The sequence below is a fragment of the Astatotilapia calliptera genome, chromosome 15, assembly GCF_964374335.1.
Source record: "Astatotilapia calliptera chromosome 15, fAstCal68.1, whole genome shotgun sequence".
Lineage (NCBI taxonomy): Eukaryota > Metazoa > Chordata > Actinopteri > Cichliformes > Cichlidae > Astatotilapia > Astatotilapia calliptera.
In genome coordinates this window covers 10,665,169-10,678,288 of record NC_137436.1, presented here as the reverse complement: position 1 = coordinate 10,678,288, position 13,120 = coordinate 10,665,169, and the positions used below count along the sequence as shown (strand labels likewise).

Genomic DNA, 13,120 nt, shown 5'->3' with positions numbered 1-13,120 from the left:
TTAAAATATTCCAACTGAAACCCTGTGACCTATTGAGGTCAGCCTAATGAGGAGGAAGGATTTGCACCTTTAAGGGCTCTGAGCCAGATCCCAGCACACAAGGCGGTCCAGTGGAATGCACTTCCACTCATGCACATAACGTCTGCTGACAACAAACCTGACCTCCTGAGGAATCTGGTGCCTTTCTTCCCCCCTCCTTACATCTCAGAGAACTGCAACAATCGGGTAAACATGAAGCCCAAGTCTCTTCCATCCAGGCTGTTTCAGAGAGATTCACCTGCAACAGCATCAGGCAAGAGTCCCAGCAGAAGTGCAGCAAAGTATGAGCGGCATGTGGACTGCGTTGATCACCCAGAGCTGCTGGATCCATCTTTGTCCAACGACGGGCAGCAAACAGCTGACAGCAACAGGCAACACGAGAAGTGCCACAGAGAAACACTTTTCGCCTTCCTGCCAGAGAGGTACGAGCCACTGGTGGATGATGAGGCGAAAGCCAAGGCAAAAGAAGAGAAGAAGAAAAAGAAGAAGGAAAACTACAAAAAAGTCAAGAAGGTTTGTGTATTTTTATTTTTACACAATTTTTTTCTAACAGTGCAATTTTCCAAATCCAAGTTTAAAGTTGCAAATTCATTGTGTGTATCCAGCCTAATGACAGTTTTTCTCCAAATTTTTTTCTTCTTCATAGAGTCAGTGTGGGTAAGTTGAAATGCTTTCAGTATGAAATCAATCAGCTGCAATCAAATTATTTTAATTTATTTGATCAAGGTTTAAACAACTCTTAATAAAACAGTTCTCAGCATTACTGTGTAAAGTATCTTGAGATTAAGATGCTCCAACGTAAATAATCACAACAAGCTTTTTATCATAGGTAAGATTAAAGGCTGATATGATGACGCACATATTTTAGAGGCCTTTCCTTTGGCAAATAGGACTAACTTCTGGGTTATCAGAGATTATTCTCTCTAGAGATCTTTTATAGCTTCATATGTGTCAGCCGTGTGGCGAAACGTGCACCGAGGTGGACAACAGTTCAGGCTAACACAATAGAGCTCAGGACATGCTGTTCAAAGGAGTTTCCCACTTCCTGTATGAAGGCAGCCTGCACTCAAACTTCTCAGCGTTCGCATTCTCAGTTCAAGTGCATGTCTGTATTTAACCCTGTGCACATCTACAGTCAGTTTACTAAGCAGAGAGGTTTATAACCATACCACGTGAGTGATAGGAAAGCAACAATTTTACAACAACCTTATCTCATGACCTGAACATAACATGTGCACACGCACAAACAAACAAACTCAAAACATAAGAGTCCATGAATCAACTTCCAAAGAGCAAATTCCCAAATTCTTTATTAATGGGGAGTCATTTCTTCTTTTAAGTAACATTAAAATATAATGATGTGGTGAACTCAAGAGAAAACTTACACTGTTCAAACTTTTGTCTTTTCTTGTAGTTCTGGTTTGGGTAAGTTGAAAATAATCTCTGCCTCCATCTTTTTTTCACTTAAAAAAATATGTGATCAATGAGCCTTAAACTAATGATTCAGTCTGTCAGGGCTCTGTGCACGGGCAGGTGGAAATGTGGATCCAAATGCAGGACTCCGAGACGAAATGTAACTAAAACCACAGCTTTTATTGCTGGCATGAAACAAAAACCAAACCATGAAACCAAGCAGGAACACACAGGCAGGGTCTGAGGGTACGACGCGACACCGAGCATGGGAAAACACAGGGCTTAAATACACAGGGTAGTAATGGGGAAATGGGCCACAGAAGGGAGACACAGCTGGGGGAGATCAGGGCTAACGAGACGGGGGAATCAAAGCTGCACACACACTAACATAAGACAGACTTTCACAATAAAACAGGAAACATGAATCACAACTCAGAGACACGGACTCAACACAGAGAGACAGAAAAGGACACATGGAACTGAACTATACATGAAACCACAATTCCTAAAACATGGATAACAGAAACATGAAACTCTAATAATAATAATAATAATCACAACCACAAGAGAACAAGAAAACAATCCATGATGCAAAATTACACCAAAACATAATAAACTCAAAATACTGGGTCCAACGGACCCAGAACCGTGACACAGACATTCTGCTGTTTATTGAACAAAGGGCTAATAAATCTTTTGCAAGCTGGTGAAAAGATCGCTTCTATAAATTGTCCTGAAATTATTAAGTCTCTCATCCTCACAGCATGCGCCCCACTTTCTTCATTTGTTTTTTAATGTTTATCATTACTTTCTACAATTATTGAATTGTTTATCATAATCATTATCATAATTATTTCCCATAAAGATACTTCTGGCTACTTCCTTATTCACAAGGGGTCGCCACAGTGGGTAGATCCCCATGTTTGATTTGGAAGAGTTGTACACCGGATGTCCTTCCTCTATGGAAGCTTTTTTCACTACTGAAAAAATTGCCATCCATAAGTCAAATATTCGGGTTTATTATCTCAAAATTTCAATTTACTCAGAATTCTGTGTCAACAAGTTGAAATTTCAAGATGATAACTTGAATTTCTTCTTAGCTCTGCATGGCAAAAGGCCTAAAGAGATTTGTGTCTCCTCCCAGGAACAAACTGGGGACCTTTTGTTTGTTAGGCAAATGTATAAACCACTAGACCATGAGACAAAACAAACCCCAGCTGGAAATCTAGAGGCAGGAAACACAGCAAAGGCTTGTGGCTCCTTTTGGAAAGAACAAGTTGCTTTTTAACCAGTGCTCACGTGTGATTTATAAGGAAATGGAACGTGAGCTCTGTCTTTCTTGTAAACATTAATGTAGGCCAGGTAAATAAATCATAAATAAAAGGGTGCTCAGATTTTAGTGTGTTGTGGTTTTGTTACTGATTAATTTAAATTGCAGACTGTTGCATTCCCCAGTAAAACTTCTGACTTCCTGCATCCTCTGCAGCCAGTTATCTCTTTCCTGTCCAGAGAGTACAGAAGAGGATTGTGCTCACAGTGTGCCACTCTTCCTGCTGCGCCATTGTTCTAAAGCACGCACACTTAAATTATGTCCTAACTTCGATTTTCTGTTATTTTCACCTGCGTTTTGAAGAATCTCTGAGAACTGATGCAGCGTCTGAATACTGCGAAAGTAAAAATGATTATGACCTGTGTGGAAACAATCACATTTGTTACCGCTGCTTGTTTCTTTTCTTTCTTGCCTTCTCTGAATGAGTGGATTAGTCGATTTATAGATCATAAAAATGTGGTCAATGATAGGTGGATTTATTAAGTCATTTTTCCAATTTATCTTTCAGAATGTCGGCAAGGCGCTGCGTTCCACATGGAAGTGTTTGATGCTTGGTCTCTACAGCTTTGCTCTCGGATACTCCACTCCCATCACGGTGGCTGCTACTTTTGTCCCTGACTTTCACCCGAGCAGGAACAGGACCTGATTCGAGCTCTGTCGATCTCCTCCACTTTGTTTTCATACTATATATACCAGTAACTCGCAGACTCTTACCAAAGACTTTAAAAATGTGAATAATGATTGTGCAATTCAGATTACATTTTCAAATTCCCTGCTTTTGCAGATCTTACAAGATCTACTGCATGGTCATATTTGCAGAAATATGCAAGATCATAAAATCTTATTAAGTATTAGGTTAAATACTGAAAACACTTGTTTTTAAATCAAGTGTCTGCATGTGTTCAAAGGGATTATGTGGGCATGTGGAAACTATAGCAGGGCAGCAATAACAGGAATATTCACCGTAGCTGCAGGTGAGGTGAGTCAAGCCAGAGACCTCTTTAAGGGATTTGCAAGCAGGAAAGACTCAACAAGGAGGTGATTATCAGTAATACTGGAAGAGCAAGTAAACAGAAAGGAACCGGCCCAGTCCTTTTCTGGGTGGCACAACTTAGGTGCTTTTTGGTGTACAAATTCTGCTGTGAAACTAAACTTAACAAACACAAAATGAAATAAGACTGAAACCAAAAATGAAAACTAACAAAATAAATATTTTTTTTACTTTCAAAACTAGTAGTAATAGTTTTAATAGTTAAAATCTTTTTTGCAAATTTGAGAACACAAGTATGAGGAGGTTTTTCATTTTGGGTGTTTTGGTGGGTGGTGGGCGGCTACATGACTTTTACGGTCAAAAGCCTTTACAAAAACAGAAAGCTAACTAAATAAGATACAATTTTAAAAAAACAACAACAAATTAAATAAACTAATATAAATTAAAAAACAAAAATAGAACTTTGCTGTAAATACTATAATGTGACGCCCAAGATTTGAAGAATTCTCTGCTTGGAACAAAATATTCTGACTTTTAAGATATTTTTAAAGATGTGTGTAGATTTGATCATTTGTAAATTATTAATTATTCATGATGTTTGTACTTTTGATTAAAATAAAGCATTACTAGGAATGCATCTGAAGAGAAATTGACGTTTTTATTATTATTACTACTATTATTAGAGTGAACTCATTTTAACAAACATAACACATTCACGTGTTGATTTAATAATTCATGAATAACAACTTTGGCAGTTTGGGAGTTCGCCTTGTAATCGGAAGTTTGCTGGTTCGAGCCCCGGCTTGGACAGTCTCGGTCGTTGTGTCCTTGGGCAAGACACTTCACCCGTTGCCTACTGGTGGTGGTCAGAGGGCCCGGTGGCGCCAGTGTCCGGCAGCCTCGCCTCTGTCAGTGCTCCCCAGGGTGGCTGTGGCTACTATGTAGCTTGCCATCACCAGTGTGTGAATGTGTGTGTGAATGGGTGGATGACTGGATGTGTAAAGCGCTTTGGGGTCCTTAGGGACTAGTAAAGCGCTATACAAATACAGGCCATTTACCATTTTACTAAAAAACAACTAGAATTAATTAATTATTAGAACATTTTCATAACAACTGTATGTTCTATTTTTAAAAAGACAAATTCTTAGAGACTTTACAGAAGAATCCACCATCAGCCCAGATACCGTTTTCTTCTCCACAAGTCTCATGGACTCAGGCGCTGCATTTCCCACAGCTACTCCACTCCTCAGTGGCCTCTGGGTCACTTTTGTCTCAATAGACTGCGTTACATGCTTTGAAGGACATGTCATTCTTCTTTGTGCCTTTGCTTCTTCTGGTCTTTTCTTTCTTTTTAGATTTCAGTGCCTTGGTGGAAATGTAGTCTACATGATGGAGGCTTAGCTCTCTTCCTGACAGTCCTGTCATTTTGGCAGGGAACACAGATCACTGAATGTAACACAAGTTGAGGTATGAACAGGTTAAAGACCATCTCTTCCTCAGGAACACATTCAAAGTTGACTGTTATTTCTTCAGATCCTACCGCCTCGGCATCCAAGAATGTAAAGATTAGGGGCACCTCGGATACCACTGCAGGGTGATGAATGGGGCTGATGGATTCTAGGGTCGGCTGGGCAGTGGCTAGTGTTGTCTGAGTTTTGCCTGGTGGTGCTTGTGATGTCTGGGGGTTTGCTGAAAGGGGAAGGGGAAGTAAGTGGAAGGGGTCTCTCGGTTGTTTTACTGGGAGCAAGAGCACTTTCTTGGAGGATGTGTTTGTTTAAGGGGAACATTCCTGTCCCTCTGAACCCTGCCTGTGCATTTTCAACAGTGGCAGCCTTTCTGCATGCTGGGCAGAAAACTGAGAAAAACTCAGACTTTAATAGCTTTTGTGCTGCCTGTCAGATTAGTAGCAAGATGGGTCTGGCGTCATCCTGAGGTAATGACTGAACAAACAACTGACCCCATTCCAAGAAGAGATCAGCATTTATCCTGCTATTAACTAAGACCTGAACAGTAACATTCTCGGGGCAATGTTGGAGCCACTCACATCGTAGTCGTTTCCCTTTGAAGATAATCATGTTTTAACTGAAAACACCTTCCGCGTTGAAGGCTGTTAAGAAAGCAAGTGGTAGTTTCACCTTTCTCACCTGCACAGACCTCCACACATGGTTGCCCAACCACTCCAAGCACCTTGGTTGAGGAGAACTGGTCATGGCTAGTTCATCTTTTCCTGTGTGTGTGTGTGTGTGTGTGTGTGTGTGTGTGTGTGTGTGTGTGTGTGTGTGTGTGTGTGTGTGTGTGTGTGTGCATCTAAGTGTGCATTGCTCACAATGCATACTACATCAAGGCTAAAGCACCCACAAACTTTAGATCTGCACAATTAGAAAGGAGATGTTAAAATGTATCTAGTATATGATTTGACATGTATTGATATATTTACTGTTTTTTTGATAAAAGGAACCATCAAATTTCAATGCTGAAGGAGGCTCATTTAAGCTGAAAAGGGTGACTCAATGTACCACAATTCATTAAGGTAAATTGAGCTGCCCATAAAAAAATGTATTTTTATTTAAAAAAAGATAGCTAAAGAAAGAAGATGCTTGCTATCTGGTGGAAACGATCACAAAATGAAGTATTAGCCCGTTTTTTTAATCAATGTATATTTTCTTTCCTTTTTTTAAATCAACCGTATCATTTTCAAGAAAGATTTGTCAACCAGAACACTCACCCCTCAGTTCTTTTCACCAAGCTGGATGTGAAGCATTTCCCCACCCACAACAGCAACTATAGAGCAATCAAATCAATTGTTTTGTTTTGTTAAAGTACAGTTCTGCCAGCAATTTGAAAATTCTTTACGGCCATTGCCTGTAAAAAATTAAAGAGCTAGGAGACTTAAACCTTAAACGGCTCATTTTACCTGATGCCCCAATTTACCTGATGACACCCTATTTGTGCTGAGTACGCAGAACGAAAAAGTGTAACAAAGACAATCAATCAATAAAATTAAAATGAATGAAAAACAATCTTAGACCGAAAAAATATGCGATTTTGAGTATTTTAATGTTTCACATGTCATTATGTAATCATGGATTCTTTTCCCAACCTTTCTTCCTTTGGTAATACAACATTTCAGGTTGTAGCTCGAAATGTCGAATTCGGTAACTAAAAATCATGACGTTTCAACTTATTTTTCCCAGTCTTATTTTTTTTTGCCTAGCAATCTTATTCTAATTCAGTTTTTATTATATTTTACTACGACGACTGTTTTCTACAGTCATTGGTAGAAACTAATCGTCCTGTGACGTCAAACGGCTGCGACTTAACGTGTCACTTCCGCAGTGTGCTGGTGTTTACACACAGGAGAATTAATATTTTTAGAAGATGACGGTCAATAAAGCAGACAATATTAGCAGTATCCCCATCGACGGATTCAGCAATTTAAGAATAACGTCGTTATGGACTTTCTTCATGTCGGTAAGCTCAATTTTGTTTCCCCGATTCCAGCGGAGACTAGCAAACTACGCTTCAGCTATTACAGCTAACAGGAGTCTCTTTCAGTTTAATTCAAGTTTGGCAGCTCCATTAACGGTTGTGTATGTGTGTCTCTGTCTTGGTATGCAGGTGCAGTGGTCCGAGCCCTGGCTTATCGGTCTGCTGGTGTTTCATGCTGTGTGCTTGTTCCTGACTTTGCTCACCTGCAAGTATTACAGAGCTCAGATCTGCCACTTCCTGCTCGTAGGTACGTGTCACAAAACAAACTACACTGTTCAAAAAGAAGAAGGAAACTTGATAATCACGTTAAAAGTCTGTACTGGTATACGCTCTGTAATTTATTAAAAACAACTTTAGACAAGCGTCCATTATGCCATTATTGGTCCATCTTTATCGTTTTTTTTTTTACCCAGATCTATATATACCCAGCTGTCTTATTATCTTAAATCCCAAACAAGCTTACTGCCTATTGTTAGCTGTAGCATCAGTCTCTCAATTAACATTAACAATGGGAAAATAGAGAATATTTGTATGACATTCATTCCCGTTTAGGCTTTCTTAGGCAAGTAAAATGTGCCTTTGATTTTATTATAATTTGGCGTCAGTAACATATGAGCTGCTTGGCCGAGAAATGTATGGCGTAAGATCAGATAAGTGGATCTCATGTTGTGTAGAAAGATGTCTCAGAATGTTGCTGGTGTTTCCACTCCCTACTTGAAATAATCATGTTAATCATGCAATAATCGATGCAGACATTAAAGCTAGCTGTTACTGTCAAATTAAGCAAGTCTTTGGACCGCTTCTCACCTCCCAAATCTCTCCCATGGCTCCCTTTTTATGGCAACACCAAATGTGCTTGTATGATGTTACTGATTTGCAGTCAGTTTGCATTTCCAGCACCTGCAAGCAATGATAAAGGAGTTGATAAACTCAGTGTTGTATGATTCTGATGAATTGGAAAAATTGGAACCAGCTCTCAAGTTCTCCGTTTCTCAATTTTTATTCCTAGTAAGTGGGAACTAAAACAATCCACTATTTGAGAGTGGAATTCTAAATCACACCAAATATGAAAGTTAAAAATTGAAATCAAAGGTTGATGCAACTTCCTTCATAATGTGCCTGAGTGGTGCTTCTGTGCATCCCTGACCATGCCTGGGCATGCTCCTGATGAGATTGGGGACTGTGCCTTTGGCTCCTGGACAATCTGTAGCATTATCTTACAGTAAATACAACAATTTGTAACATCCAGAGGTTCTCAGTTGTATTGTCTGGGAAACATGAAGGCCATTGAAAGGCATCGTCAAACAGGACAGCAATGACCCCATCCTATATGTGGTACGGCTCATATCATCGGCTGATATTTACATTGATTTTTATACATGTGTTTTCTGTTAATTGTTACTATTGACCTGCCATTAACTCATAAACCTAACTACCTGAATTACTGCTCAATTATTGATGTCATCAAGCACGATTTAAAACCACACATTTACACGGTCGCTAAAAGAGGGAAGGGTATGACTTTCAACATTTTGCTACAGGTCAGACACTTTAACCTGCACATTATTATCAATAATGGGAGCTTTTAATTCTAAGCATTGAAAATAAGATGTAAATGACTTAAAAGGCCTGGTTCTTTGTATCTACCATACAAATGTGTGGATAAAATAGAATAAAGTAGGATGAAAGTAACAGATAAACAGTGAAATTACAATAAGTTCCTGTTTTTTTAAACTATCTCAATTCAATTCAAATCTACGGAGCCCCTCTGATGACATGGCCCAAAAAAAAAAAAAAATTGTGGCCACAAAATACTACTTCGTGCCCTCGAAATACTTATTTGTGGCCACGAAATACTATTTCAAGGGCACGAAATAGGTATAACGTGCGCACGAAATGCTAATTTGTGGGCACGAATTGGGTATAACGTGGCAACGAATTACGCATTTGTGGCAACAAAATAGATAACATGTGCACATCATATTGATACAATTCCTGGACAGCTGCGTAGAGACATAAGCATAGGAGTAGGCTAAACCTATACACCATGGACAGAGACAGTATGATTGAGTTTTATTTTAGGCTGCGAATGAGCTACAAATGCAAAGCCTGGCAATGCAACGAACCATTATTACGGAGAGACATTTAAACAGGATATTGAGAGCCCAGTTGATTTACGGACGTAAGTACGACCTGGACGCCGGGATAGATTTTATTGTCAACCAACTGCAAGGGCCTGGGAAGGATCACGGTTATCGGTCAAGTGTTTCGTGCCCACAAATTAGCATTTCGTGCGCACGTTATACCTATTTCATGCCCTCGAAACAGTATTTTGTGGTCACAATTTATTTATTTTTTGCACCATGTCATCAGAGGGACTCCGTACAAATCTGCTGATCTGCTTTATAATCACATCACAGTCAGCACAATGAGCTAACAGAACTCTTTCTGTTATTTTACACATTTATTTATTACAGTTTAAGCCCAAAACAGCATTTCTTTCTCAAGTAGAAAAAGTGAAATGCCTTACTAAAATTGCACTTCTCTTTTATATTAAATTATCTCCAAATGTCTTTACACTGACAGAAAGAGGAGTTTCACTGGTCTGCCCCACTTACAACCAAAATGGGGTGTATTTGGCCCACAATTCGAAATGAATTTGACATCCCTGATGTATGTGGCATGATGATGATGATAGTATTAGAAACTGTTAACTGCTCTTTATATAGACTGACCTGGATTCATTACAAAATGCACTCATTAGCAGTAGTGCTAACATGTTAAGTAAAGCTTTAAGCACACAAAAAACCTACCAGTGTGTTGCTGAAACACTCTGAGAAGCGTAATTTTTTTCCATGTCAACCTAAAACACGTGAAAGCACCAAAGTCAGAAGAAGACCTCACAGTAGGGAAAATGGGACCATTTGATGCAGAGTAAGAATCCCTGCTGCACACAAAACCAGCCAAGCAATGATGCAATCAGGAACCAGACTTTCCAACATTTCCAGTGTTTGTTATCTTAACTATCACCGTCTACAAATGCCTCTCAAAACTATGTCTGAAAAATGACATTTTTTGAACACTTTCTCATGGATAAACTGCAGAAACAAACCCCAACCCCTCATTTTTGACCTTGAAATCTCAGAAAACATATTTACTGGCTCATAGTGATGATGTAAAATAGTTACAGTTAAAAAGCGTAATGCTTCTTAACTTTAAGCCTAATTAATACTGATAAATCTCAAAGCTACCAGTTAACTTCATCATTATTAGTAAATCTGCTATACCTTTTACACGTTTTTTTCAGCTGTTTTTAAATGTAAATGACTTGATGTTTACATGTAGTACATGTAGTACCCGGCTTGGACAGTCTCGGTCGTTGTGTCCTTGGGCAAGACACTTCACCCGTTGCCTACTGGTGGTGGTCAGAGGGCCCGGTGGCGCCAGTGTCCGGCAGCCTCGCCTCTGTCAGTGCGCCCCAGGGTGGCTGTGGCTACAATGTAGCTTACCATCACCAGTGTGTGAATGTGTGTGTGAATGGGTGGATGACTGGATATGTAAAGCGCTTTGGGGTCCTTAGGGACTAGTAAAAGTGCTATATAAATACAGGCCATTTACCATTTATTTACCATTTACATGTGTAACCTGTGACTGATATCCCCTCTCTTTACAGTTGGCCTGGTTTATAGTGCTGAATATCTAAATGAGCTGGCTGCCAGAAACTGGAGGTAACACCATTGATCACCCATATTTTCTTTTACTACTGTTGCGCTAAATATTACAGGCGATATGTCAAAGCCAAGAAAATGTTCTTAAGCTTCACTGTTTCTTGCAGGTCCTTTTCAAACTTCCAGTACTTTGATTCCAAGGGCATGTTCATATCTTTGGTTTTCTCGATTCCTCTTCTTCTTAATGCTGTCATCATCGTGGTATGTTTGGCACTTGTTCTCGGCATATATGATTTTTCTTTTTTAAAGAAAAAAAAAAATCAAACTCTCCCTCTACAATATACTTTGACAGATGGTGTGGGTGTACAGGACCTTTTCCACTATGACTGAGCTGAAGACCCTTCAGCTGAAGAGAAAGGCCCGCAGAGAGAAGAGAGAGAAGAATGACTGATCCGTCTCTGCATGTCCATAAATGGGCTTCATTTGGAGGAATTTGGACACTCGGATTTGCTAATCCCGAATTTTGGAAATGGAAAGTCAGTTCCATCGTATGACTTAAAAAGGATTTTTTCATTGATGTCGGTTAATTTGAGGAATGGGTGTCTTTTTTGTTTTTTGGCTGTGACTGTTAAAAACCTGTGTACACTATGACATTTCTGAAGACCAAGGACACTTAGTGTTTTGTATTTAACGTGTGAAAGCATGTTAAAATGCACCCCCTCCCCTCAAAAAGACTATCGTTTTAATTGTCCAGGTGTCTGTTACCCTAAATGTTCATTTTGCTCATTTTTTGATTATCAATATATCAGTCATTTGCATCACTAGTTGCATGAAACTTGGCCAGGGTGTGTTTTTTAGGATTATTTTTAAAATTTAATGATCCCCTCTATAGTGTGGTGTGTAGCAGTGGTTCTCAAACTTTTCACAATGAGTACCACCTCATAAAATAAATGGCTCTTGAAGTACCACCCTTATGACCAACATTAAAGTACAGTAGTATAGGCCACATACAGTTTACACAGACAATTTTATTTCTTATATAAATGCTATTTATTTTAACTGTCATAAACAGGATGTGACAAGTGATAATAATAATAACAACTGTACTACATTAAAACATTCACAGCAGGTGGGATATCAAATCTTTAACTAATGACCTGATTGAAACCTGCTTCCGGGTCCAAACTACTCTGCATTTATTAAAGCTGTTGTGTTTTTAACATGTTGTAACACTTTGTATCTTGTTCTATTTAATCTGAACAAGCCCCTAAATAATTCAATGATCACTGTCGGCCTCTCACGGTTTTTATCATCACTATTCATTTTAAAGCTCAGTTTTTAAAACCTTACGATGTAACTACAACCCAGCCCATGCAGCAGTATATTAATGACTAACCTTATATTGCAGTTCTTCTCCTGACTGAAGTTCTGTCTGTTTAGCATGCGATTACATGGAAAATACACCGCTCTCAAGGCGCTGCTGCTGCGGTGCTACTCCCTTTACGGCCTGGGTGATGGTACCGCTCTCGAGCTCATGGAGAGCACACTCCTTGTTAGGAACAGATGAGAGCGGATTTCTCACGTCTTTCTCCGACAGCAGCAGGGAGTTGGTGAGACCAGCTCCCTGCTGCTGGCCGCAAAGGGTTACCACTCACCCGCAGAAAAAGCAGATTGAATTCTCCTGACTACCAGGAGCTTCAGCATTCAGACAATAGTTCCCGACTCACCAGCAGCATCTCCCACGCCCCCACTGATTCTCCCAGGGGCCTCATCGATGGAGGCTAGGATCAGGGCACCGTGGAAAAGGGCTGTGTTTTTATCATCAGTGTGACTCGTGTCGCCTTTGCATACCTCCACAATGGTATATCATTTAATCTTAAGAAAGAAATTGGAGTATTAATGCCTTTCCCACCAGAAGAGCCCAAGCACCACAAGTGGTACGTGTACCACAGTTTGAGAAAGACTGGTGTATAGAAAAGGATATTGGCATATATGCCAACACTGTTTGCTCTCGTACCTTTTTTGTGCCCATTGAGTTCTATTATAATCATATATTTCAAATATACTGTGATCCTGACATGTTATAATGCTTTTCCCTTGAATACCTAATGGCATGAAAAATAGGTTTAGGATGAAATGAGCACTCTCATCACCGGATGTAGGCAAAACTCCAATGTGCAATAATTAATT

General features: G+C 39.6%; 2 protein-coding genes across 2 annotated transcripts; both read left to right on the top strand.

Moving 5' to 3' along the window:
• The first annotated feature begins 114 nt into the window (after nt 1-114).
• LOC113006404 (required for drug-induced death protein 1-like) lies at nt 115-4,410 on the top strand. The gene is made up of 2 exons (XM_026142357.2): nt 115-552; nt 3,291-4,410. Exons 1-2 carry the CDS (start codon nt 130-132, stop codon nt 3,426-3,428), a joined length of 561 nt encoding a protein of 186 aa, XP_025998142.1. The 5' UTR covers nt 115-129; the 3' UTR covers nt 3,429-4,410.
• Nucleotides 4,411-7,044: 2,634 nt separating this feature from the next.
• On the top strand, nt 7,045-12,150 carry tmem18 (transmembrane protein 18). Its single transcript, XM_026143533.2, has 5 exons — nt 7,045-7,244; nt 7,392-7,509; nt 10,936-10,990; nt 11,098-11,191; nt 11,283-12,150. The coding sequence occupies exons 1-5, from the start codon at nt 7,152-7,154 to the stop codon at nt 11,379-11,381; spliced, it is 459 nt and encodes a 152-aa protein (XP_025999318.1). The 5' UTR covers nt 7,045-7,151; the 3' UTR covers nt 11,382-12,150.
• The last annotated feature ends 970 nt before the right edge of the window (nt 12,151-13,120 follow it).

Bases quoted from the DNA above. Each gene is read 5' to 3' on its own strand.
- LOC113006404 (XM_026142357.2), top strand. From the start codon at position 130: ATGCACATAACGTCTGCTGACAACAAACCTGACCTCCTGAGGAATCTG. The intron at 553-3,290 runs GTTTGTGTATTT...TTTATCTTTCAG, and splicing joins ACTACAAAAAAGTCAAGAAG to AATGTCGGCAAGGCGCTGCG.
- tmem18 (XM_026143533.2), top strand. From the start codon at position 7,152: ATGACGGTCAATAAAGCAGACAATATTAGCAGTATCCCCATCGACGGA. The intron at 7,510-10,935 runs GTACGTGTCACA...CTCTCTTTACAG, and splicing joins CTGCCACTTCCTGCTCGTAG to TTGGCCTGGTTTATAGTGCT. The intron at 10,991-11,097 runs GTAACACCATTG...TGTTTCTTGCAG, and splicing joins CTGGCTGCCAGAAACTGGAG to GTCCTTTTCAAACTTCCAGT.